We start from the raw sequence: 25,668 nt of genomic DNA on the forward strand, positions 1-25,668 counted from the left end.
AATCAATCAAACCACTTTTCTAAGCTCTTGCTATTGATGCATATTCGAACTATTATAAATGCATTAAAGGGATTGGCTACAAAAACATGCTAGTCACATGGAAGACTGCTTATTAAATCATGTCAAAGATACATAAAATACCTAAAAAAGACTACAATATAAATCAAAATCCAAAAATTAACAATAAAAACAATACTTGAAAGAAAAGCAATAAATTTGTTAATTTAAAGACACAAAATATTCTTCTTATAATTTTGATTCTATCCTCTATAAGTGCTTGGGAACAGCATTAATGAATGTTTTTACTATAGATCACACCTCTAATTCTATTATGGACTTATATTTTTTAACAGTGAACTTTTTTAGAACCAAACTACTATTTCAAGGCAGAGATGGTACACTGATAACCTATAACTGTGTTTTTATGGCCTATAATTCAAAAGAATTTCAATTTATTTTTGTAGTACTCAAGATATGGACTTCTAGAATGTGAGGTTTTCCTGAAAAAACAAACAAACAAACAAACAGATGTTACTGGCATCATTGGACTCACTTTTCCATATGGCAACTCTCAGATTGGCTCTTTTCGATAAGGAAGAAACTCTAGGTGTACTCAAGTTCACCTCACTATCCCCTTCTCTCCTGTCTCTTTTATCATTAGGCTTGCTCTGTTGTTTCCATATCCACAGTGTGCTTTATTCATGCGTCTTGCTTGCTTCATAGTAATCAGAATTTGTCTACTTGCAAATTTTCAAAAATTTCAATCAATGCATCAATCATCTTATGATTCCCTTCATTTTGCTAGGTAAACATGAAGACCCATTTTTAAGAAGTCATAACTTAGGTGTCATAAAACAATATAAAATTGTCTAATTTCCAAGTTCTTTCTATGCCAAGAGGAAGAAAGTAGACACAAGTTTTATCTGCTCTGGTTTTCTATGGCAACAGGCAACTAATTTGTTGTCTCTCCACAATAAATAGTGAAACAATTTAAAACAGGATCACAAACTGTGTCTGTAGGCTTGTTCCTCTCTCAAGGCTATTATGCATACTCACAGAATTTTCGTCTTTTGTCTGCTGACTCATGTCTAACCACCTACCAGGAAATTACTCTTGCTATTTGATACTAACCTGTTTCATCTTTGTATACCACATCTCATTTCTGGCAGCATTATTAGTGACTTTAGAGTAGAAAGCATAGATGGAATCTCTAGCAAGTAATTTGCCACCAAATATACATTTATATGTATTTGATTAATATATGCATAATATATGAATATTATTTATAATATATGATTATATATACACTGCTAATAATTACTTTTTTTTGAGGTAAAGATGGATCTTCAGATTGCACCGTACTGAGTATCAGGATCATTGTTTTACTCCTGGGATTACATGATATATTGGTTTACTCTATGCTATTAATTAAGTCCATTGTACTTCTGGTATTACATTTTGAAAAGAAGAAAATGAAATTATGGTAGTGACATATCACAAAGATATCAAGTTGATTGAGTCATTAACAATCTTAAAGTATCTTAATGCAAAACAAAAGTTAAATGCCTGCCATCAATCCCAAAATAAAATGATTAATTCCCCCAGAAAGTAGCAATGAGAATTTTCGTATCTGGATATTTAGATTTTTTTCTTTTTTCTTTTGCTTATGATTTTTTTTTAAAAATGCAAAGTCTTTTTTTTAATGTAGTAAAATGTATCAAGCTCTTCTTTTATTATTTCTGAATTTTTAATCTTAAGACTTAATGTATGTTTCCACATTATAGAGAAATTTGTAACTTTTTTGCCCAGTACTTGTATGGTTTAATTATTTTACATTTAAATCTCTGATCTATTGAGAATTTATCCTCATGTGTAGCATGAGGGACAGATCCAATTTTAGTTTTTTTCATAGGGCTACTGTGTACTCTAATATCACTTATTTAAATCTACCATTTTTGTGCTGATTTTAGATGCTGACTTTATCAGAGACTACATTTTTACATGCAATTAGATCTATGTCTATATTTTTTATTCTATTCTTTTGGTTTATCTATTCATGTGCCAATACCACACTTTTTTTTTAATTATAGAGATTTTCAATAGGTTTTAATATCTGGTAGGACTAATACCACCTCCATTACTATTATTTTTCAGGGTCTTCCTGGCCATTTTTGTTTATTCTTCCAAGTGAACTTTATAATCAAATTTTCTAGTTAAAAAAAAAATAAAGAAAAAGGAAAAAGCCCCAAACAAAAAAACAAAACAAAAATGCCTGACAAGTTGTTATTCAAGTTTGATATGCTGAGTTGCTGTTGTTGTTGTTCCTGAGTATTTTCTTTTTTTTAAAAAGATTTATTTATTTATTTTAGAGGGGGGAGGGACAGAGGGAGAGTATTATTTTTTTTTAAGATTTTATTTTTTTATTTATTTGAGACAGAGAGCAAGAGCAAGAGGGAGAGCACTAGCAGGGGGAGAGGCAGACTCCCCACTGAGCAGGGAGTAGATGGAACTCTGTGATCATGACCTGAGCTGAAGGCGGATGCCTAACAGACTGAGCCACCCAGGCACCTTGTGAGCCACCCAGGCACCCTGGGAGAGAGTCTTAAGCAGACTCAGGCTGAGTGCAGAGCCCATCACAGGGCTCGATCTCACAACCCTGAGATCACAACCTGAGCCAAAACCAAGAGTCAGTTGCTTGACCCACTGTACTACCCAGGCACCCCATTCCTGAGTATTTTCTTATTTCACTTATGACTTATTTGTTGACCCAGAGGTCACTAAAAGTGTGTTTTAAATTTTAAATATGTGAGATTTTCCTCCAAATTTTAGTTTTTTTTTAAAAAATTAACTTCTAACTTCATTGCAATGTGGTTAGAAAATATACTCAATATGGTATAAAATCTTTAAAATTTGTGAGACCTACCTCATATTCTAGTGAAATGTTTCTCCATCCTGGATATATAATAGAATCACCTGAGGAAGTTTTCAGATATACTAATGCCTGGGACCCACACCAGACCAATGAAGTCAGAATTACTGGGGGTAGAATGCAAACATTTGTATTTTTAAAGAGCTCCTGGGAGATTTGACAGTGTACCTTGGCATAGTATATCACAAATTTTTGTAATGTTTTATGTAAGCTTGAAGCAACTGTATTCTTCAGTTACTGAAGAAATGTAGTTACTAAAGAATGGATATAAGGGTTCTCCAAATGTCCTTTAGATTTAATTTGTTAATTCTGTTGTTCAAAGATAGTATATCTTTGATGACTTTTAAAATATTTGGTCTATTAATAAACAAAGAGAAGTATTTTAAAATCACTCTCTCTAGGAGTATGGAATTATCAATTTCCTTTTGTAATTGGCAGAACTGCTTGTGTGCTTTCTCTCTCTCTCATCTACTATCTTTGGTACTAAAACCACATAAATTTAGCATATGGAGGTTAAATATTTTGCTTTAACTAATTTAGGTTCCTTCAAAGACATTTTAACATATATGTTTAATTAAGAAGTTCTAAAATTAGTCAAACTCTTAATTCTCTTGCATACCAATCACCTCACTGTAGAGGGGATAGTTAATTCTATCTCAATTTTTTACCCCCAATTTAGACATTATTGTGATTATTTTATGGTGTAAAATTTTTTTTTTTCTCTTTATCCACATGCTTGCTCTTTGCTCACTTTTTGAATCTCTGTGCTGGATTGTTTATTTTCAGTCAATAGCATTTCTGTTCCTTTTTACACTCTCCCATGTTACTAAGAGTGGCTGAAAGCCTGAATACCTTATTTCTGAGAATCCCTTGTCAGGAGGGTTCAGATTTAGATTCCACCATGAGAGACATTTGTAGGAAATTTGGAAGTTGAAAGGAAAGCACAATTCAGTTTCCATGTGGCAGAAAACTAGAGCATACTTCCCCAGAAGCAACAGCTGCTTCTTGAACCTTGTTCAGACTCCATATTCTACTGCTAGTCTCCAGTTTTCAGTTCATGGGGGGCGCTGTGGCTGCTGATTTCTGCCCTTAATGATTTCTGGGTTGCAATATCCACCTTTGAACTGTGCTCTCCCACCATTTCTTACAACAATTTTTACACTACCACATTCCTTGTATTTAATTTCTTTCTTCTTGAAATATTTAGAATAAACTCTTTTTTCCCTGACTGATCCTTGACTAATCCAACTTGAGTCTTTCCTTCTTAGATATTTTTTCTTTTCTCTGCAGTATACCTTTACTGGGAATGGCCAGCAATCCCTGTACCGAGGTATGAAAGATGACTCCAGACTTTGCCGTGAAAGAGAGGAGAAGGCAAGGGGGTCAACACTCAGAGACAAGGACCCTTTGGTCTTCTTTGCTCCAGCTTTTAGTGGTCCTTCAGGAGAATCACAAATCCTTATCACAGTTTCTCAAGCACGTGATGTGTGACAAGGGGTCTTACTGAAACTGAAAGGATTTACAGGAAAGATAAAATATGCTAATCTGCGCGTTCTACTAACCACAGCCTAAGGGACAATGCAGACATCTCTTGGATCACAGGGCGGCTGCTTGGGCTAAGAGAGCTTCAGGGAAGGTAACTCCCAGTGGCATTCCAACGGCAGAGTGGTCATGTAGACCCGGCATTATATGCAAACAATGAATCATGGAACACTACATCAAAAACTAATGATGTAATGTATGGTGACTAACACAACATAATAAAATAAAATTTAAAAATAAATTAAAAAAATTCTAGGTTGATTATTACTTTTAGAATCTTGATAAAGTCATTCTACTGTCTACTGGTTTCCATTGTTACTATTGAGAAGTCAGATATTAGTTTACTTCTATTTTAGGTAGTCTGTATTTTCTTTCTGGCTAAGTTAAATATTTTTTTTGCCTTTTGTACTTTTAAATTTTACTAGAATATATTTAGGATTAATTACTTTTATTTATGCTGATTTGTATTCATTTGGTTTACAGAATCTGAGCATTACCATCTTTCATCAATTGTATTCTCTCTTTGAATATTGATTCTCCACCATTTGACTTACTATGTCCTAGAATTCTGATTATATGCATTTTGTGCCTTCTCACACTCTCCTCCCTGCTTCTTAATTTCTCTCTCAGATTTTTCCATCTTTTTCTCTCCATGGTACAATTCTGGCTGATTTCCTCAGATCTATCATCCACTTTACTGACTCTTCAACTCTGTCTAATCATCTGTCTGGCTCACTGACTTCTTAATTTTAGGGATTATATTTTTCATTTCTAGATGTTCTGCTTAGTTCAATTGCAAAAATGCCTTGTCTTTTCTGACAATTTCTTGTTCCTTTGCCTTATTTTCAATCTTCTCTTCCATTTCTTTAAATATATTTAATATACTTATTTTTAAATGATTTATTTTAGAGAGAGAGAGAGTGGGGGGAGGGGCAGAGGGAGAGGGAGAAGCAGACTCCCTACTGAGCTTGGAGCCCAATTTGGGGCTCCATCTCATGACCCATGAGATCATGACCTGAGTGGAAACCAAGAGTGGGATGCTCAACCAACTGAGCCACCAAGGAGCCCCAATATACTTATTTTATGTGCTGTTTTTGATCATTTTACCATCTACAGATATTAAGAGTCTAATATTGAAGTTTATTGTTTCTGCTGTATTGTTCACAGTGATTTATTTCCTTATGTATCTAATAATTTTTGATTGTGAATTCATGTTCATTAGAACTTTATCTGTGTCGATCCTTTGAGACATGGTTTTAAAGACTGTTTCCTTCCAAATTTTGTTGTTGTTTTTGGCAGATATCTCAGCTCTCAAACCTAACCATTTTAAATAGTTTATTTTAGCTTCAATCTTTTTTTCTAGGATACAGATGTCATAGGAATTCTGGTTCCAGATTTATTTGAATAATGTTAATGGCTAAGAATTCTTTTTCTTTCCTTCCCTTTCTTTCTCTTCCTTTCCTTCCCTTTTGTCCCCTGCCCCCCTTCTCTCCTCTCCTCTCCTCTTCTTTTCTTTCTCCTTTCCTATCCCCATTTCAAATTTCTTTCCTTTTTCTCCACTCAGAGCCAGGACAAAGACAAGTATTATTCCCACTATTTCTCTCTCGAAGATAGTTTACCTTCCAGTGAGTTATCCTTTAGAATTCTAGTTTTATGGAGGAGTCTCCAACCTGTCCTCATTTGTAGTTTAGTCCCAGGTTTTGGCTCATTGATCAAACATATTAACCCAGATCTAGGCCGTAAAAGTTTGGAATAAATTCTCAGAGCAAACACCAATTCGTGAAACTTTCTAACAATAGAATTATTTCCCACCAGCTCAGGCATGCATTCAAATGTAGGTTTTTATACTTCATCTAGTATTTTTAATTATATTCTCCCCAAAGAATTTTCTATAAATGTTTAGTCTGCCATTTTGCTAGAAATAGCAGTAGCAATCATTATTAAAAATGATGCCATTATTAAAAACAGATGCCAATCTGTTGTTAAAAGTGTTTGCAATACCTAATTATAAAGGTATTGCTTACCACAGAGGAAAATTTTAATTTAGGGCTAAAGGTAATAGTGCATAATTTTTATTATGCATTATATAAAATTGGTAAATAGTAACTGATTTCCTTTTTTTACAACTTCTAAATTATTCAAGTATAAAATTGTATTTTATTTTGGTAAACTCAATAGCTGATATTCCTTTTCTATTTCAACTATAAAATCACATATGGATTTTTAAGCATCTTTACTGAAGTGATTCTTGCTTTTTCTAGCTACAAGGCAATAAATGGCAGTGTTTATGAGTGCTGATAAGATTCTGAATTCTATTCTGTCCTCATTGTTCCTGCTGTGAAATGATTGCCTATTTTAAAACCACCCAAATAGAGACTGATTGCTATTATGAACAAAGAAGACTATTCATAGAAATAACCTTCCTTCTTAGCATTATGGGTAGCAATGGTGATGAAAAGTCATATACTATACTGTAAAAGTCAGTCTTGCAGTGCACCCCAGTCACGGGCACTGAACGTTTCACTCACTTGCTTGTTCATCATTTAACTACTTAACCTATCAGCCATTCAACTCTGTCTCCTTTTCCAGACATAGCTATTTGATGTTTCCAGGCAAAACACATCTTCTTTTGCTTGCTATTCATTAGTGTCCATCAAAATATACTTTTTTATATTAAAAAATAAGAATGTGCTGAGATGGAATGCCAGAAATAGGCCATTTTTCTTGGTAATGGACAAATAGCATCAATGGGACCTTCCAGGGGTGAACACCATGTCTTTCAGAAGCTAAATGATTCATCTGACAAGATAATGAATTGGTTGCTTTTTTCAGGGAAGATTTGCAAAGAATTTCCTTTCCCTGGATAGACAATTTAGAAAATGTTGTGAAAGGATATAAAAAGAAAGGATAAAGAAAGAAAGCTAGTTTAATACAAATGGATTCCAGTCAGAACTGTGGACATGTAATACTTGGATATCTTGAAAAATATCTCCTCCTGGGCTGACTTGTATTTGAGATAAATATTATTCCTGTGGCTAGAAAATTAGTTTTAGGCTTTATTTAGGATCTTATTGAAGGCTGGATGAAAAAAATCACAAAAGTGATTTTTATTTTATGAATTTACATCTTTATAATAATAATACAAACTTTATTCACCTTTTTGTGTTTATATAAATAGCTAAATAGACATAATATCTGAATTTGGCTTAAACATATATCTATACTCTTTTATCCTTACAAAACAATATCTGAGACCCTTATTACAAGGGAACATTACAAAGGCTCTATGTTGAAGAGTTTTGGGTTGGGTTGGTGATGTCTTAGTTCAGGCTGCTGTAACAAAGTATTAGGGATTGGGTGGTATGTAAACAACAGAAATTTATTTCTTACAGATCTGGGGACTGGAAGTCCATGATCAGCTTGCCAGTACAGTTGGGTTATGTTTAGAAATCTCTTCCAGTTTGCAGGCTGGGACATGACCTCTTCTTGCCCTCAGGTTCAAACTGAAACATTGGTTCTTTCTGGGTCTTAAGTCTGCCAGCCTTTGGACTGGAACTACATGGACAGTTCTGGTTCTTAGGCCTTCATATTCAGACTAGAACTACACCATTGCCTTTCCTGGGCCTCTAGCTTTGCTGACTATAGATATTGGGACTTCTCAGCCTCCATAATCGTGTGATCCAATTCTTTACAATAAATCTGTTATATATTTACAGATTTACTATATATACTATAGTATATAGAGTACTATATATATATATACTATTAGTTCTTTTCGTATCCACCTCTGCCCATCTTCTGAATGTGACAGAAATTAAAGGTGTCATCAATAATATCAAACTGTATTTCACACACAGAGACAGCAAAATCCACAACATGCATTCTCCTCAATACTTACTGATAAGCTTAGACACATAATCCCTATTCAATACAGGACTTAAGGCAGAAGATAATGTAAATGCACTCAGAGCAAGAAATCTACTTTAAAATTTTATTTATTAATAATCTAACTTCTTGCAAATTCAAAAAATTGAGGTGAGAAGTAGCCACTGGCAAGCATCTATTGCCTGCAATCAATCAAATCCTTAAAGTTTTTCTAGAAAAAAAAAAACTTTTTAAAACCTGGCTTGCTCAAGGTTAAAGTTGTTGATTTTTAATAACTGCAAATACCAAAATGGTCTTTACTCATTGAGAGTACTGTGAAATAACACTGTCAATTGGAAGTTATTTTATAATTGATATTTTCTGGTGATGTATAAAAACCCTGCTGTCGAGGATTCTAGATGTGGTACTATTAATGCCTATGAAATCAAAATAAGAAGGGTTTGGTAAGTTGTACATGGTATTAAGACATTAGGATTCCCATAATATTAGTCAAAAGTGACACTGGAACTTCTAGTGACCCTTTAAAGTTGCTCCTTCGATGCAGCTGGTTTTCACTCATTCCTGAGGAAGAGTGTGACCAGCCATGTAACAATAAAGTAAGAGTTTCAAGCTAATTTGGATTTACTCAGTTTGTCAATAATTCTCAAGCCATTTTGCTGCCTATATTGCAGAAAGAATAATAAATTATTCCAGAGAAAAATCACTTCACAGGTACAAGAGACTGAAATAGGGCCAGTGTGACCAGAGTAGAGGGATAGGAAGGTAGGGGATGAGACAGACCAGGCATGGTCTTAGAAGTCATGTTAAGGAGTTTTGTGTTTTTGAGATATGCTGATTGACCCACTTTCTGGGTAATTGAAAGTTTTCCATTTTCATATTTCAGAAGAGTACAATACTGGAAATGGATTTGGGTTAAGAGGAATATATTCCTAAAATGTTAGCTATGGCTTCCACTTCAGTTCTTTGAAAACATACCTATCACCATTGGTTATTACAAAAAATTAAGTATACTAAAATGAATGGTAGAAAGAGAGATTGGTTCAGAAGGTTAAGCTGTTGATTAAAGTAAGTTTATTGATGAGAGGGAGGAAAAGGTTCCACGAGGAATTTAAGTCTTGTGCAGTCCAATCTTGGCTGAACTGACCCTATTACTATAGGCAAACTAATTAACCTCCTTGTGCCTTGGCTGCTTATCTGTAGAGTGAAGATAATAATGACCCACTAAAAGAACTGCAAATCATTCTATAAACACCAACAGTTACACAAATAATATAAATAATTACTTAGCTCACTTGTAAGATTTTAGTCTTTATCCCAGAGTTTAAACATCTCTCTGCCTAAATAGTATGTCAGGTTCAATTTTTTTTTTTTTTAAAGATTTTATTTATTTATTTGAGAGAGAGAGAATGAGAGAGAGCACATGAGAGGGGGGAGGGTCAGAGGGAGAAGCAGACTCCCTGCCGAGCAGGGAGCCCGATGCGGGACTCGATCCAGGGACTCCAGGATCATGACCTGAGCCGAAGGCAGTCGCTTAACCAACTGAGCCACCCAGGCGCCCAGGTTTAATTTTTGTCAAACAACTTTTTATGTGTATGCATGTGGTAGAGTGAGCTCGTGTTTAATTTCATATATAGTCAAATTTGTATTTATTGAAAATGCACTTTCTGATGCCTATTGTTCAGTCTGCAATACACTGGGTCTTAGATTATCACTCTAACTCTTATTGGCAGCACACAGTTCAACACAGTGGAGGAGCTGCTGAGAAAGAAGTGGGGAGGGGAATTGGGGGGAGAAATAGATACTTCTAATTTCTTTTTAAATGACAACTCTTCTTGCCTGTTAAATAAGAGTATGCTTTTATTGTTTCATAAGCCTATTGCAATTATATTAACTATAATTAAGCAATTCAAATTGGATCAGCAGGCACATAATAGCATGCCAAGAAGTGGCAAAATGAAGAGTCTCCTAGTTGTGTTTTATTGTGGATTCACTGATTCACATTGAAATTGTCATCTCTTCTGTGATATTTCCAATAATTTTGTGGGAAGTGTTTATAAAGCTGTATTCCTTCAGTGGCATAAAGATTACCTGTTTCTGTAATTATTCTTGGTTACCATGCCACACTTTCTTTAGCAGATGAAAGGAAATAATAATTAAACAATAAAATGCTTACAGAATTGGAATGACTGTTTCTTTGTGAACTCGGAGAAGAATCATATATTCTCTTCAATTCCTTCTTTTTAAAATTCATGCCTAGTAAATATGTAGGTGGTTTCCATGATGATATTAATGACTCAGACGTGTGACTGCCATGTTTTTGCTGGTGTGATTTGGCCTATAGCCAAATGGCTGCCTAGAGATCCTGATTAGTGGCCAGGACTAGCTAGTAAGGGATAGTGAACTGGACAGAAACAATCTCTAACTTCCAGCCAGTTCCTCTGTTATGTGACTACTGTTGTCCTGACCTTTGTTCAGCTAAAGCAGGGAATAGGCATTTGATTTCTTCAGTGCAGGCTGAGCAATATATCTAACATGTATTATGTGTTTTACTGAATTCTCACCTGACTAGGACTTCTTTCCCAGTTTCCATTTCTTTCTGCTCCGGCATTGTTCCCTTTGATTCTGTTGGATTTTGATGGTCAGGGTTTGTGGTCAGATCTTTGAGCGAATTTTTCTCGGAGATTTTATCTATGGAAAGGAAAAAACATACAGACAGAAGAATATATGCCACTCTTGATAAGCCATATTGGACAGCACAAATTACAGAGATCCTGCTTGTTTCTCCAAAATAATCTTAAGAATGCCTCTCTTAGGATTCCTGCTAAACAAAGTAGGACCTTATGCAGGAGAAGTTAACTTGTAGATACCTTCAGGCTGATAAAAAGTATACTTAGAATTGGTGTATTATGTAACAAAAGGTTCATACAGTATATTCCTCTTTGCAACTAGCAAAGCTGAGATTAATAAGGAATAATCATTCAAAAGGCATTTCAGTTCTGCTAAAGTATTATTCATAATTTGTGGCTGAAACTGAAGCCTCATAAAATTCAGAAAAATAAAACAGGCAGAAGTGATATCATTGACATTATTTTAGAATTTTGCTTTCTAGTTTTTTAGTGAAACCAAATTTTTGTTTTTGGTCTGATCATCTTTAGCTATGATATCTTTTCTGAATAAACAATGCAAACTAATATGTGTTAGTTTCATTTTTCAGTCCAAAAATTAAAAATTTCCCTTCAAGCCTACAAATACAATTTCTTTTTTTTTTTTTAGACAAGCTTTCATTATTTTTTTTTTTTTTAAAGATTTTATTTATTTATTTGAGAGAGAGAATGAGATAGAGAGAGCATGAGAGGGTCAGAGGGAGAAGCAGACTCCCTGCCGAGCAGGGAGCCCGATGCGGGACTCGATCCCGGGACTCCAGGATCATGACCTGAGCTGAAGGCAGTCGCTTAACCAACTGAGCCACCCAGGCGCCCTACAAATACAATTTCTAATTAATATAGTTTAAATTGTAGTGTACCAAAAGGATAATCAATTCACTGGTAAATATTTGGATTATAGAGAAGATTTTAATGAAAGTAAATGGCTTAATGTAAAAAGAAAATATAGAAGGAGCAAAGAAATAGAATGAACAAAATTTAATGGTTATTCATTGTCCACAGTTTCTAATTTATTTTTAATTGGATGCACTGTGCTTAGGAAATTAGAATCAATGCTCAAATCATAACTTTTATTTTTTTGTAATACATTATAATTGGAAAAACTTAAGCCAATCCAGTATTGAAAATCTGGATTCACAAAAATGATAAATCATGGGGTGATCACTTACTTTCACAAAAGTTTTTACCATATAAGTCTTTTAATATGAAAATTCCTATGATCCATCTAAAATCTTCCAATGTACAAAACTTTTCAGGAACATGTTTCAGGAATAAAGGGAATCATAAAATGAACTCACTACTTAGAGTTTTAAAATGTTTATGACTATGAAAGCTTAAACCTCTGGATTTCCAAAAACAAGTTTCTTCATTATGTATCTCCTACTTACATTTATTTTGGAATTATAGTAATTTTGGCTAGAAGATAGAAACCACAGTAGTATGTTTAAATGAGAAACCTCCGAATTCCTAACTTTAACTTTGGATACAAAGGACCATTACTGTAATCATGTTCTTGGAGTCTGTGTCTAAAGACTATATTCCAGATGCAATGTTCCCACGTATATGGAATCTTACTGAGAGGGCAGGATAGGGTCCTTTTTATACAAGCACATGTGGTACACTAGTGAGCTTATCAGTATTGAACAGATTTCAGAGTAAAAAAATTGCACTTTTAGTATGTCATTTTGTACTCTAAGAGGCTTTTGGTAGAAATAAGAGAGAAGGACCTATTTTCCCTATGTATTTGGGTCAAACCATATTTTCCCATTTCTCTTTATCTAACCAAAAAAATAATTTTTCAGATCTCTAACGTTATACTACATATTGCTGCCTAGGAAAGTGACAGCCAAATCTTTTTCCTGTATCTACAAACACTGAGGTAATTAGTGTAAGATCTTTTAGAGCATAGTTCTTAACCTCTAGCCACAGATGTCTAGTGCGCTCATGGACTGGAACTTTTGAGACTGTATGTTGCGTATGCATTTTTTACATGGAGAGGATTTAAGGTTAACATGAGCTCTTCAAAGAAGTCTGGGCCAAAAAAAGGTTATGAACCACTGTGTTCGTATATTTTTCTAGGAGCACCTGCACTCCTGCCCCCAAATTAGTATTGAAATAGAGCAAGAAATATGAGTAAAAGAATAATAGAAAATCCCTTCTGAATATAAAAAAAGCAGAATCTGTAAAACAGAGTACTTCTTAAGAGGCTTTTATTGACCATTTCTTATAAAAGCATGTGAATATAAGCTGCATCACATACTTACATTACTCATTCAAGCTATAGCATATGCATTACATTTACAGTATTACTTTTCTGCTAGTACCATTTAAATTACTGACTATTCTTTAACAGTTCTTTTCTTCCCTTCTAATAAGGAGTTTCTGTTTATCATCATAACATTTGGATTAAACTAACTCTAATTAGATCCTGTTACCTTACTAGATCTTTTCTAGACATTACCAACCCCTTCTAAAATGACGCTGCCTCTACTATGGCAAGTCAAAGCTATTTAGAAATTAATTCCAGCCTAATTTGCTTTGTGGATAAGCATTTTAATTACAAAATAAATCCTTAATCATAGCTCGTTGGTGAAGACAAGAAACGAGTTATTGCCCATTCTTGGATTCAAAGCAGAACAACTTTAAACATACTCATGAGGACTTAAAACAAAAGGATCCCTGTCAACTATAGTCAGTGTGGGTGTCTTTTTATCCATGCAGCATGTTATTTGTTTGTGGGAACAGATGGTCAGATTGTTTGCATCACCCTCATCACGAAAGAAACCTAAAATACACAGCAAATCTTGGTCTGGCATCTGGGTGAAGTTTTGTCAACCTCACATTGTAGTTTTCCCCAGCTTCACACACGGACAGCAGGATTCCCACTTTTGTAGCTGCCCAGATGAATAGTGTACGTCTTTTCTGTGAACTGTGCTCTTTGCACATTGCGTAGCAATTGCCAGATCTCATCAGTACACTTAGTCAAATTCTGCCCTGGAATGTGTGCCCATGGCAGATAGTAAAATCTGGAATCAAAGTGTTCTGATATGGTTGCTTTTACTGAATGTGCAAGAATGAGTACTGAATTTGCCCTCCACACACCTGGCTGATTCTGTATTTGGCCTGGCAGCATCTCACTCTGGGCCTCTGTAATACACTTTCAAACTGCTTGGCCCCCTTGTAGCAGCACATTGTAGAGACCTGTGCAGGTGTGAAACATCTGCTTCCGTCTTCAAGTGAGGAAATAAGTGATGCAGAAAGCCATTAACCTTCCACATTTTATCAGTGGCACTAAATAATTGCTGGAAAAGGAGGAATCCAAAGAACCTAATTTGGGAATACGGCTGTGAATTAGACAGGTGTTGGTTCAGTTGGCTTTTTTTTTTGGACGGATATAAAAAGGAAAAGACTTTTAAATGCTTTCATTCGTTGGAATGTTTGATGTGGGTGATGATATCCCTTGGTTGAATTTCTAACTCTTTTTTTAAAAAAAGATTTTATTTACTTATTTGACAGAGAGAGACACAGTGAAAGAGGGAACACAAGCAGGGGGAGTGGGAGAGGGAGAAGCAGGCTTCCTGCTGAACAGGGAACCCGATCCGGGGCTTGATCCCAGGACCCTGGGATCATGACCTGAGCTGAAGGCAGACGCCTAATGACTGAGCCACCCAGGCACCCCTGAATTTCTAACTTAAAACACCAAATACATTGTGGGTTCTGTCTCAAAAACAAAACTCCTTTTATTAGACACCAACGATATCTAAGTAATTAGATGTTAGGTGAATTAACAAAAACTAAGTCTGAGTACTTTGATTACATGCATAAATGACACTATCATTTTCATCTTAATGAATGAACGTTTGGAATAAAATGATAAATAACACAGTTTTAAGAAGAGTATAATTTATGATCATTCTCTGGTACTCAAGATTGTATTTTTGACTCAGCCTGTTTAATTTTGTAGTTACTAGAATATATACAATAATTTTAATTATAACATTTTGATTATACTTGAAATTTTATGATATCTTTGTGGATTGTCAAATGACATGGAGGAAGCTGACAAACATTATAGGGATGCGTATAAAATGGAACCTGAAGGAGTGTCCTAAAATGTCACAGAATTTGAAAAATGTAATACTTTATATTACAAATGCTCATGCAATCTATAAAAACTCCAGAGGAGAAGGAATCAGAGTAGGTGAGAGTTCTGGAAACCATCTCATAAGGAATGGTTAAGGAACTTAGGGTCTTTAGCTGAAGTACTGAAGACCAACTAGTGAGTGACATAGCAGTTATTTCAGATTCTTTGAAGGGCTGTTGCATAGAAGAGAAAAGACTTATTTCATATACACCAGAAGGCAGAAGAAAGATCCATCAATGGGATTTACAAGACAGGCAAATAAAATCCAAACATTCTAACAACTAAACTTGTCTAATAGTGAAACATACGGCTTTGTGAGGCAATGAAAGCCCCATTGCTGGAGGTATGCAGGCAGATGCTGGAGACTGCACTGAGGGAGGTAAGATGGGGTCCTTGCATTGGGTCAGAGGTTAGAAGTCCTCTACTCAGCCTTAAGGTGCCAGAAAGTCCTGAAGGGATTTTTATATTTAGGCAGTTTTCTTGTTATTTTAAGATACATCATCACAAATAAAAAAATGAATAAATCAACAAATAGGAAATACAGATCCATCTAAGGTAGCTTTGGTATTGGGTCAGGATTAGGGATCCTGTCCTCTCTCAATGTCATGCTTTGTTTCAGGTACTTTTGCACTGGGATTAATTCATCTAGAAAAGACATTTTATGTATAGGTATTAACGAGTGTGGTAAGTTACTGGTGCTGGGTACTAAGCACAGAACTCTAATCCTTACATCACTAATTCTCTGGGTAACTCTGGATAAGTTGCTTTTCTGTAACAGTTTCCTCATCCATAAAATGAGAAACACTTTTGTCAAGGGGATTTCTGTGAGGATTAGATAAAGACTCCATTCAGGAAAAATGCAATATAAACACAAAGTGTTCCGCCAGCCCGACTGGGGTAAATTATCTTTTTAAAAAATATATATATTAACTCTTTCAGAGCTGCACAGCATTGACATATATGAGGCATGCAGGAGCTGTTATTTACTTAAAAGTGTTTAAGGAATCAGGAAAGCAGAATGCAACTTCTTACAAATCAGGTATATTCTTTAGCAGAAAAAAAGCCTAAAAATAGTTTAATTTAATTGAATTATGCAGATATATTTAAATCATCCAAACTATAAAATATATGGTATTTTATCAGAGAAATAAAAAATAAAAATAAAACATCTTATCCACATTGGTTAGAGACTCTTAAGTTTTTACTTTATAAAATAGGTGGAAACCGAGGAAGTTTTCAGTTAAGAGTCTTGTCTTCTGTTTGATATTTAAAACAAAGAATAATGTCTATGCCTAACTTCTCCTAGCTGATCAGCTCTCCTTACCTCTCCATCTTTAGCAAGGCATCTCTGTTCTGTATTATACATATACACAGTAATGGTTATTGATTGTGCACACAGATGGGCACCTGACCTAAAGAAGGTGGTCAGTCCACAGTTGGCTGTGATTTGGGTGGTGGTATGATAGGCTTAGCCCAGTGGAATAATGGTTGCTATCTAAGTCAGTCAGACCATTCCCTCTGGAATTTAGAGTGGGAAAGGAGTAGACAGGAGTGAGAGCAGTCCAAAGTAGATATGCAGAGAGAAATGCAGCAGTCATGAGAAATGAAGCCATGTTGACTATGAGCAAGAGGCAGAGAAATCAATTAGCTCCTAGGGCTGGCTCTGTCCCTTTAATGGTTTTCCAGTTCCAGTTATCCATAGGTTTTCTTACCCTTGAGCCCTTGTCACTGAAGTCTCTGTCCCTTGCCAAATCATGTCTCTGTCCTTTGCCAAATCCGCATGGTTAGGAATTTTCTTCATCATGTCAAATTATAAAGAACATCATATTTATCTTTTTTCTAGACTAAGTTTTCAGAAATTTCACATGCCGTGTTCATTCATTTCTCGTTTCTTTTGTTCATCATCACATCAGGTATGATTTTGAAAGAATATTTCTTATTAAGCTTAATAACTGTAATTGTTTACGACATAAGGGTTTTTTCTCTTTTTTTCTTTTTGGATGCAGCAGAAAAATATGCTTGAGTAGTTTTGTTAAAAGTTTCATTCATTTTGTTGTTGTTGTTCCTATATTCCCACCTTATCCTTTGGTTGATGAATAGAATTGACAGTTACAGAAAGTGGACTATACTACTAAAATTAGCCATAGTACCTCCTGTGCATGACAATTGAACTGGTTGATCTTATATAGGGAAGCCTTTCCTGATTCTTAAAAATTAAATTTCTGTACATAGTTTGGCTATTTTCCTATTCCTTACAAGGCAAATTAAATTTGTATAAGTTAACTGTTATTTCCAAGGACTAAAGAGTGGTTTCTTGTTTAAACAAGCTAGGATTTTCCCTTCTTTTTTCTGCTATATTTGAAAAGTTAATATATTTTGTTTTTTAGAGTAGTTTTAAGTTCTAGAGCAGATTTTAGCTTTCCAGATTTCTGTCCAAACTGAGCTGGCTGAGATGCAGCCTAGGTCAGTTTGGAGAGTGGTGGGGAACTGGCAAGGCCTGGGACACCTCTGCAGACCTGGAAATGTGTTAGACTTGGAACCTAGAGATCTTGGCTGTAGACAGCTATTTGGCACGGGAGGCCCAGAGAGGACACCACACTTGCAGTCTGTTTGCAACACAAATTTGGGATGGAGGGCATGAGTGAAAGAAAGGGAAGAGTAAGAGGATAATAAAAACATTGCAAGATTCAGAATCTTGTTTAAGGTTGTCACTGTTCATACATATGAATAACATCAAGTACCTACCATGTGGTTGGTTAGAGGTCACAACATGGTTATATGGACTAAATTTGACAAGATTTCAGTTTTTTTTTTTTCAGTGATTTAAAAAGAGAATATTCAAACATTTAAAAAAGTCAACATTTAAAAATTGAGAGATTTCAAATTAAAATTTGTATTTGCAGTCTCTCTCGATGTCTGGCAGCACTTGCCTCTCATCCCCACACGGCAGTGATTGGTTGGCTGAGTGGCCTCTAGCCTCCTTAGACAGGGCATGCATGATCCTCATTTATGCTATCTGACTTCTATCAACACTGGAATTTATCAACCTTGGTGCTAAATGTTTTACATATATTAACTGATTTAATTTGTACTCACAACCTAGAAGATTTATGACAGTATTATCCTTATTTTATACATGAGCAAACTGAGACTCAGAGATGTCAACTCTCTTGACTATGGTCACTCAAAGCTATTAAGTGGTAGAGATATAATTTGAATTCAAGCATGTCAAACTCTAAAACAAGTGCTCTTTCTAGTAAATATACTGCCAGTATACTGAATTTATGTTATGGATTGGAGCAAAAATCAATTTCTTATTTCTTTTTTGCTACTTTTTAAAGTACAGAGTATTTTCCTCAGGAAACAAACTGAGGGTTGCTGGAGTGGTGGGGGGTCGGAGGGATGGGGTGGCTGGGTGATGGGCATTGGGGAGGGTATGTGCCATGGTGGGCGCTGTGAATTGTGTAAGACTGGTGAATCACAGACTTGTACCTCTGAAACAAATAATACATTATATGTTAAAAAAAAAGATAGTAGGAAGGGAAAAATGAAGGGGGGGGAACGAACCATGAGAGACTATGGACTCTGAGAAACAAACTGAGGGTTCTAGAGGGGAGGGGGTGGGGGGATGGGTTAGCCTGGTGATGGGTATTAAAGAGGGCACATACTGCATGGAGCACTGGGTGTTATACGCAAACAATGAATCATGGATCACTACATCAAAAACTAATGATGTAATGAATGGTGATTAACATAACATAATAAAATAAAACTAAAAAAAAATTAAGTACAGAGTTTTTTAAAGCCATATAGATTAGTTTTCTGTTGCTGTAGCAAATAAGCTTAAAGGCTTAGAACAACACTGGGTTTATTGTTTTCCAGCTTGTAGAGGCTGCCTGTGTTCCTTGGTTTGTGTCCCTTCCTCCATCTTCAGATTGCATCATCCTATCTTCTTCTGCCTTTGACCTTCCTGCCTTCTTCCTACAAGAACCCCTTAATTATATTGAGGCCTTCTGGATAATCTTCCCATCTCATGATCCTTAACTTAATAACATCAGCATTTCCCCCCACCTCATGTAACAAATTCATAGTTTTTAGGGATTAGGGGATGGATGTCTTTGAGGAGCCATTATTCAACCTAATATACCATACTAGCTGTGGGCACCTAACTTTGATCCATTTCCACGCTAAGTCACCTTACTGTATCATAAACTATTAGGGAAGTCATTTACATATCCTCTACTGGTACCAAAACATTTTTTAAAGAAGGATTTAATGTACTATAAAGTGAAGTGGAAGCCTAAGAAAGATGATTGTAATCAAAAGAGGACTTTAGAAAGTTATCTTTATTTGAATCCAAAATGTATTACGTTCTTCATTTCCATGGCAGATAAAAATTAAACCATGCTCTGCAGAAGATAAGAGTTCTATAATCAGAAATCAACATCTGCAGATATTGTGACATTGCACCTGCATGTTTTGAAGTGAAGAATATAAAAATACCAAGCACATATAAAAGGCTATCTTTAAACACTAATAATTTTGCTTTTTCAAAACAAAATATCTTAAATATAACTGTTATTTCTATTAAAGACTTTGAAGACATGCTAAGTCTGCAGATTTAAATGAAACTATTTTTTTTCCTTTCCACTCAAAAAGCTTCTCTGTTAAATGAAGTTTCCACAAGAGTTTTTATTACCAGCTATGAAAAATTAAGCTTACAAATACACTTCGAAAAAAGTATAACAAGGATAAGAATAAACTTTCATCCCAAAGATGTGATCTTTGGTTTCAAACCATTAAGGTTGTATTTTTATGTGGGAAGAACTATTGATTTGAAACCATCACTATTATAAAATAACTCATAGTAAAACAGAATGGTAGCAGAACATACATGTGTATATGTCCAGTGGTTACTTAGAAAATACTTAAAAAAGAAATTGGGTCTGCTATGGAATCACTGACATAGGAATGAGTTATGGTAGCCCTAGGAGTAGATGAGATTTCTAATGGAGAGAGTTTAAAGGAAGAAGAGCAGAGGTCTGGGCATTGAAACTTTAAACATGTACAATCAACATCAATTTTATTATTTTATAACCCTTATCTGAAATTATATTGTTCATTATATGCCTATGTTAACACAGACTTGGCCCATATTGTTTGCTACTATATCTCCAGTCCATAAACCGATGCCTGGCACAGAGTAGGTAATAAAAAAGCATCTATTGAGTAAGTGACTGAATGAAGAAATAATATTTTTATAAACATTAAGATCTTTAAGGTATCTCAAGTATGATTTAGCCTAGGTGATCAACCTAGTCAAGGTAACATATTTCGGAGAGATACGCATTTTACTTTATAGATTTTTTTTCCTATAGATTTGGGTTCTGACCTTGTATTTTGGTGTGTGACTCTTCAACGGGAGTCATCTTGGTTTGGAGAGATTTCTTTTCATTTTTGTTTTCTCCCTTTAAGAAACAAAATAAAGATTGTACACGATGAATTTACATAAAGTAAATTTAAATGTAAAATATAACACAGAGTTTTTCATTCAGTGAACAAGCCAATCGTTAAAGTTTATCATTTGTTTATGGTATACTGCAAATGATAATTCTTGTACTTAAATGAATATTCTTGGCTCTACTATTGCATAATCAGCCCCGACCTTTACAGCTTGCTGGCCTCAGGCACTCTTTTTCTCAGTGTGGTTGCTGCATCTCTCTGGCACATGTTCCTCCCAATTTCAGTCCTCACTCCCCACAGCCCTAGTATTGGTCCTGGTCTACGTCTTTAGTAGTAGAACTTAAAGTGATGGAGAGAAGAAAGTGTCTAGTTTCTTAATTCAGAGCTCTCTTTTTCTTCTCTTTGTGATTTCATTTGCTTCTACCTCACCATTTGAGCATCTAAGCTTTCCTTTGAAATGTATGTATGTCTCACTGGATGTGGCCAGTGTGTGTCTGAGGATGTGGGGACATCCTGTGGGGACAGAGTGAAATAAGATATAATGTTAGAACATAGAAATGTTGGCTCCCAAGCTGTTCAAAGTCTAGTAGGGGAAACAAACACACAAAAATGTAAATGCAAGGAAATGTTACAGGCGATGAGACAATGTCTGTAGAGGAAAGAACAGGGCATAAAGGTGGAGTGGTCAATTCTACTGGAGTAGAAGGAAAGGGAGGAGACTATTACAAATCAAGATGATTTTTTTTTTTTTATGAACAAGGCATGGAAAACATTACAGGCAGAGAATGCCTACTTACCAAAAGTCCAAGGTGTGATTGTATACAGGAGGTTGGGGGAGACTAAAGTAGAAGTGGTTGAATGGGAAAGAGTGTGAGAAAATAAGGCTAGCTAAATAGGCAGGGACAAGGGCCTTGAAAGTCTCATAAGCCTTGATGTGGAGTTTGGCATTATTTATAGGCACTGTATATCAGGAACATTTTAAACTAAAAAATAAGTTAATCAGATGATTTAATTTAAGCCTGACAGTAACCATATGTGTTACGCAAGACAGCTATTATTATTCTTATGTTATCGAGTAGGAAATTGATTAAGTAGCTAGAAAGATATGTATCCCTGGATATATTATGGAGTAGTGGTAAAGCCTTCTCACTTCAAGTACTTTTACATCATATTATGATGCTATTCATAACCATATTCATCATAGTCTTTTCATGTATACAAATGTAGATTTATGTGAATGGTGTCTTATTCTGTAGTATGAGAGTTTGGATTAGTCTGAGTTTGCAGATCTTGATTTATTGGTTATTGACAAATGGAAGTCACCTATGTTATTTTGGTTTAAGAACTAACTCTTTAAATGACACTTTAAAAGAACAATGTAAATTGATTTATTCATTCCTGAATATCTTCTTATAGGCCTCAAATCATCTATTTGTTTTTCCAAAACTTGTTGTTTAAATGCCATTTTAAAAGGTTATATTCTGTGGATAAAAAATGGTTTTAACTTTCTGTCATTTTTAATATTTAGCATATTTGAAACTAGAGAATAACTCTATTTCCTCTACCAACGTGTTATTACATCAAAAGAGTAGATGCAAATAATTTCCCAAAATATGCCTTTTAAGATATAACATGATGCCAGTAGACTTCATGTTAACATCCATAAATTAGTACTGCTGGAATGTCATGGGATATACACAAGAGTTGATCTACCTGTGTCTAGTATAAGTACTTCTTCAGTACTACTGTTTCTGAAGGAAAGACAACTCTGTAAGGAGTTTTTGTTCTTTTTGCCTTCTCTCGAACATTCCTTTATCCTGTGAGTAGAGTATTTAGAAAGTTGATTCAACTAATATTCATTTGTTCTGAAGAAGTACAGCCTTGAGATTGAGCTCTCAGGTGCTGAAGTCAGATAGAACGGGGTTTCAACCCAAGCTTTGCCAGTTGTTAGTTGTGTGTAAGCAACAAATTATAACAGGACTCATGGTTACTCTGAAGATTTAATACAATAGTACTTGGAAGAGGCTAGCACCTTGCCTGGCACATAGTAATTATTGTTAGCTATTATGTTTTCCGAGAGAATAATATATTAGTTATTTTTATGTGCTCTTTTGAAAAATAATCATGATAGGCAGGGGTTAAATATCATTGTAGTGACTTTCCCAGGAAGAAACAACGAGACTAGCTGAAGGAAAATACCCAGTTCAACATTTGTGATATTCCATGAGTTTTTAAGCATATTAATAATTTTCAAAGCATGGGATTATTTATTTTAGGATAAGAATTAGAAAAAAGTCAAGGGCAATGAAGCAATGCTAAGCACATCCTCCATATCTGTTCTCCATTGCAAACACAGTCAATGTTAATCAGAAATGAAAGGCAAATTTTCCAAGGCCAATGCTAAGTAATCTTGGTGTTTTCTATACTCTAGGCTCATTTAAACCTGAATCATTAGACCATGCTGTTTTAGTCCCTGAGGTACAGCCCTGCTTGTACTTGACATCTTTCATCCAATTCTTTTAGATGGGAAAATAATTATTGCTCTAAAAATCTTTAGCACTTTTAGGTAAATCTAGTCAGTAATTTATGAAAATTATTCTGTAGATAGTTGTAAGTGAATATTGATCATATAATTATCACTTTGGACTTAAATCTGTCATATAAACACAAATTACTTATAATAGTAATAATAATATTAATAATAATAATTGCCATTTGAGAAGCCTTTACTATGCGCTTTAGATATACTGTCTCTAGTTTACACAACAAGGCTACGAAGCAGGTATTATCTTCATTTTACAGATGAGTAGACCTAGAACTTATGAAAAATACTTATCTAGAGTAGGGTTCCTCCACTTCGGCAGTTTTGAAATTTTGAACTGGATAATTCTATGTTGTGAAGGGCTGTCCTGTACATTCTAGGATGTCTAGCATAATCTCTGGTCTTTATTCACTAGATGCAAGTAACATCTCTACCCCTGAGCTGTGAAAACCAAAAATAACTCCATACATTGCCAATTGTCCTGAGTGACTAAACTGTTCCCTTTTCAAGAACTCCTAGTCTAGAGCAATTACTGTTAAATTGTAGTTTACCACAGTCAGGATGCTTGATATTCTTTGTTGAAACTAATTCATATAGCCCATTTAATATTTGAGAAATTATTTCATTTTGGATTATGTAGAAGTGTAAATCAGCAACGAGAAGTCCTACTTGGCTTTTCCAACTCCTTCTAAACGTTTATTAATCATTTTAAAGCAAATATATAAAAAAATAAAGCAAATATATATAGTATATATAAAATGATGTGGATAAAACTCCAAAGACAAACAGCATGACCCAAATGGTAGCAGGTGAAACAGCAAAGCAATCTTACATACCACAGTATATATTAAAACACTGGACAAAAATCCATCACTAGACAAAAATGATAAGAATCAAGACTGATTTAGGAATGTAAGTAGCATACCTGTCTTGTGGATTGCTGAAGCTGATTGCTTGGATCAGGACCTTGTTTATTCTCATCATTCCCTTCTCTAGGCTTCACCTTGTTGGATTTTATTGTCAACAATTTAAACATTTTCTCTGAGGTGGTTCTGAAAACTTCTGTTTTTACGACTCTGTCTCAAGGTAGAGCAATGTACTTTGTTTTTCTTTTCATTAGTAGACAAGCCAATTAGTTGTTTAATCAGGATTTTGTTCTCGTTAATTCCTAGAGGCAAGGCTGTAGCTAGTTGGGGCTTTGGCTTAAAAGCAGCAAATTACTTCTGCTTGGGTGATTTGAATTCTGTTTATGAACTTTAAAGAGTCAAAATGCCCCGGAGAATAGTTTATAAGTGGAGGATTAAACAAAACTTCATTGTTGACTTGAATTGTTTAAATGTGATCACATTGCCCATTGGTTTGTTTATTTTTCTTTTCTAATTACCCACCTACCCATCTCCATTTAACTAATTTAATCAAAGTAACATGCAAATGATTAAAAAATAATATGTGCATAAGGGCTTATAATATAAGGAACAATCCTTATAAGGAAGAGTTCCCCCAGAGTTCCCATCTCTAGTCCTACACCATGAGATAACTATTTTTTTTCCTTTTTCTGTCTTTCTAGTGTTTTTTAAATAAGTATTTTATTAATTGATCAGATTAATGGAACTCTTAGAAACTATAGTGGAAAATGAGTAAATGAGGCTTTGCATTCCCAATAGCCTAAATGTTCATCTCAGATTCATAATGATGATTATACTAGAATTAAGGAAAGAGTATGTTAGTTTGCTAGGGCTGCCGTAGCAAATTACCACAGACTGGGTGACTTAAACAACAGAAATTTATTTATCACAGTTTTGGAAGAATTATTAATGTCCTAGTTCAAAGTGTCAGTAAGGTTGGTTCCTTCTGAGGGTCATGAGGGAGGGAAGTATTCTAGGTCTCTTTGGCTTGTAGATGGCTATTATCTTCTCCCTGTGTCTTCACTTTGTCTTCACCCTGGTCATGTTTGTGTCCCAATTCCTTCTTCTTATAAGGATGCCAGTCATACTGGATTAAGGCCCACCTCAATGAGCTTTATAATTATAACTTAATTACCTCTTTAAAGACCCTAACTCAAATGCAGTCACATTCCGAGGTTTTGGGGATTAGGACTTCAATATGAATTTTTGAGAAAATATAATTCAGCTTGTAACAGAGACAATATATTTGATAAAAACATTTTAGAGGATATGTATTTCATTGCTCAGAAGCAATTTGTTCTAAAACTTCTTACAAGTTTACAATTTTCTTACAAATCACTGCAATATCATAAAAGTGACATAAGTGATTCCTACTTTTATAAGCCTAGATAATTCCATTGGATTATTAATTTCATAAATTGTAAGAAAATATGTATCTTACTGCACCATGGATTTTTTTCTGAACCAATAAAGTTAAATTTTTTGAAGGAGGAGACTTATTTTATTCCCACAATACCTTTATATAGAATAGAAACTCAAGTCTCTGCTGAATAGAATTTTTAAATTTTTAAATTTTTATTTAAATTCCAGTTAGT

The 25,668-nt window shown here is 34.8% G+C and overlaps 1 protein-coding gene across 1 annotated transcript in view; it reads right to left on the reverse strand.

The window, feature by feature from the left end:
- The window catches only part of CNGB3 (cyclic nucleotide gated channel subunit beta 3), a 135,900-nt gene extending 111,696 nt beyond the window's left edge, over positions 1 to 24,204 (reverse strand). The window contains exons 1-3 of the mRNA XM_032421894.1: positions 24,094 to 24,204; positions 20,556 to 20,631; positions 10,918 to 11,044 (exon numbers count right to left, since the gene is read on the reverse strand). Coding sequence (XP_032277785.1) covers positions 10,918 to 11,044; positions 20,556 to 20,631; positions 24,094 to 24,204 — 314 coding nt within the window. The remainder of the gene's footprint in view (positions 1 to 10,917; positions 11,045 to 20,555; positions 20,632 to 24,093) is intronic.
- Between the last annotated feature and the right edge of the window lie 1,464 nt (positions 24,205 to 25,668).

This window comes from Phoca vitulina, unplaced genomic scaffold (genome assembly GCF_004348235.1).
Source record: "Phoca vitulina isolate PV1807 unplaced genomic scaffold, GSC_HSeal_1.0 scaffold25, whole genome shotgun sequence".
Taxonomy (NCBI): Eukaryota; Metazoa; Chordata; class Mammalia; order Carnivora; family Phocidae; genus Phoca; species Phoca vitulina.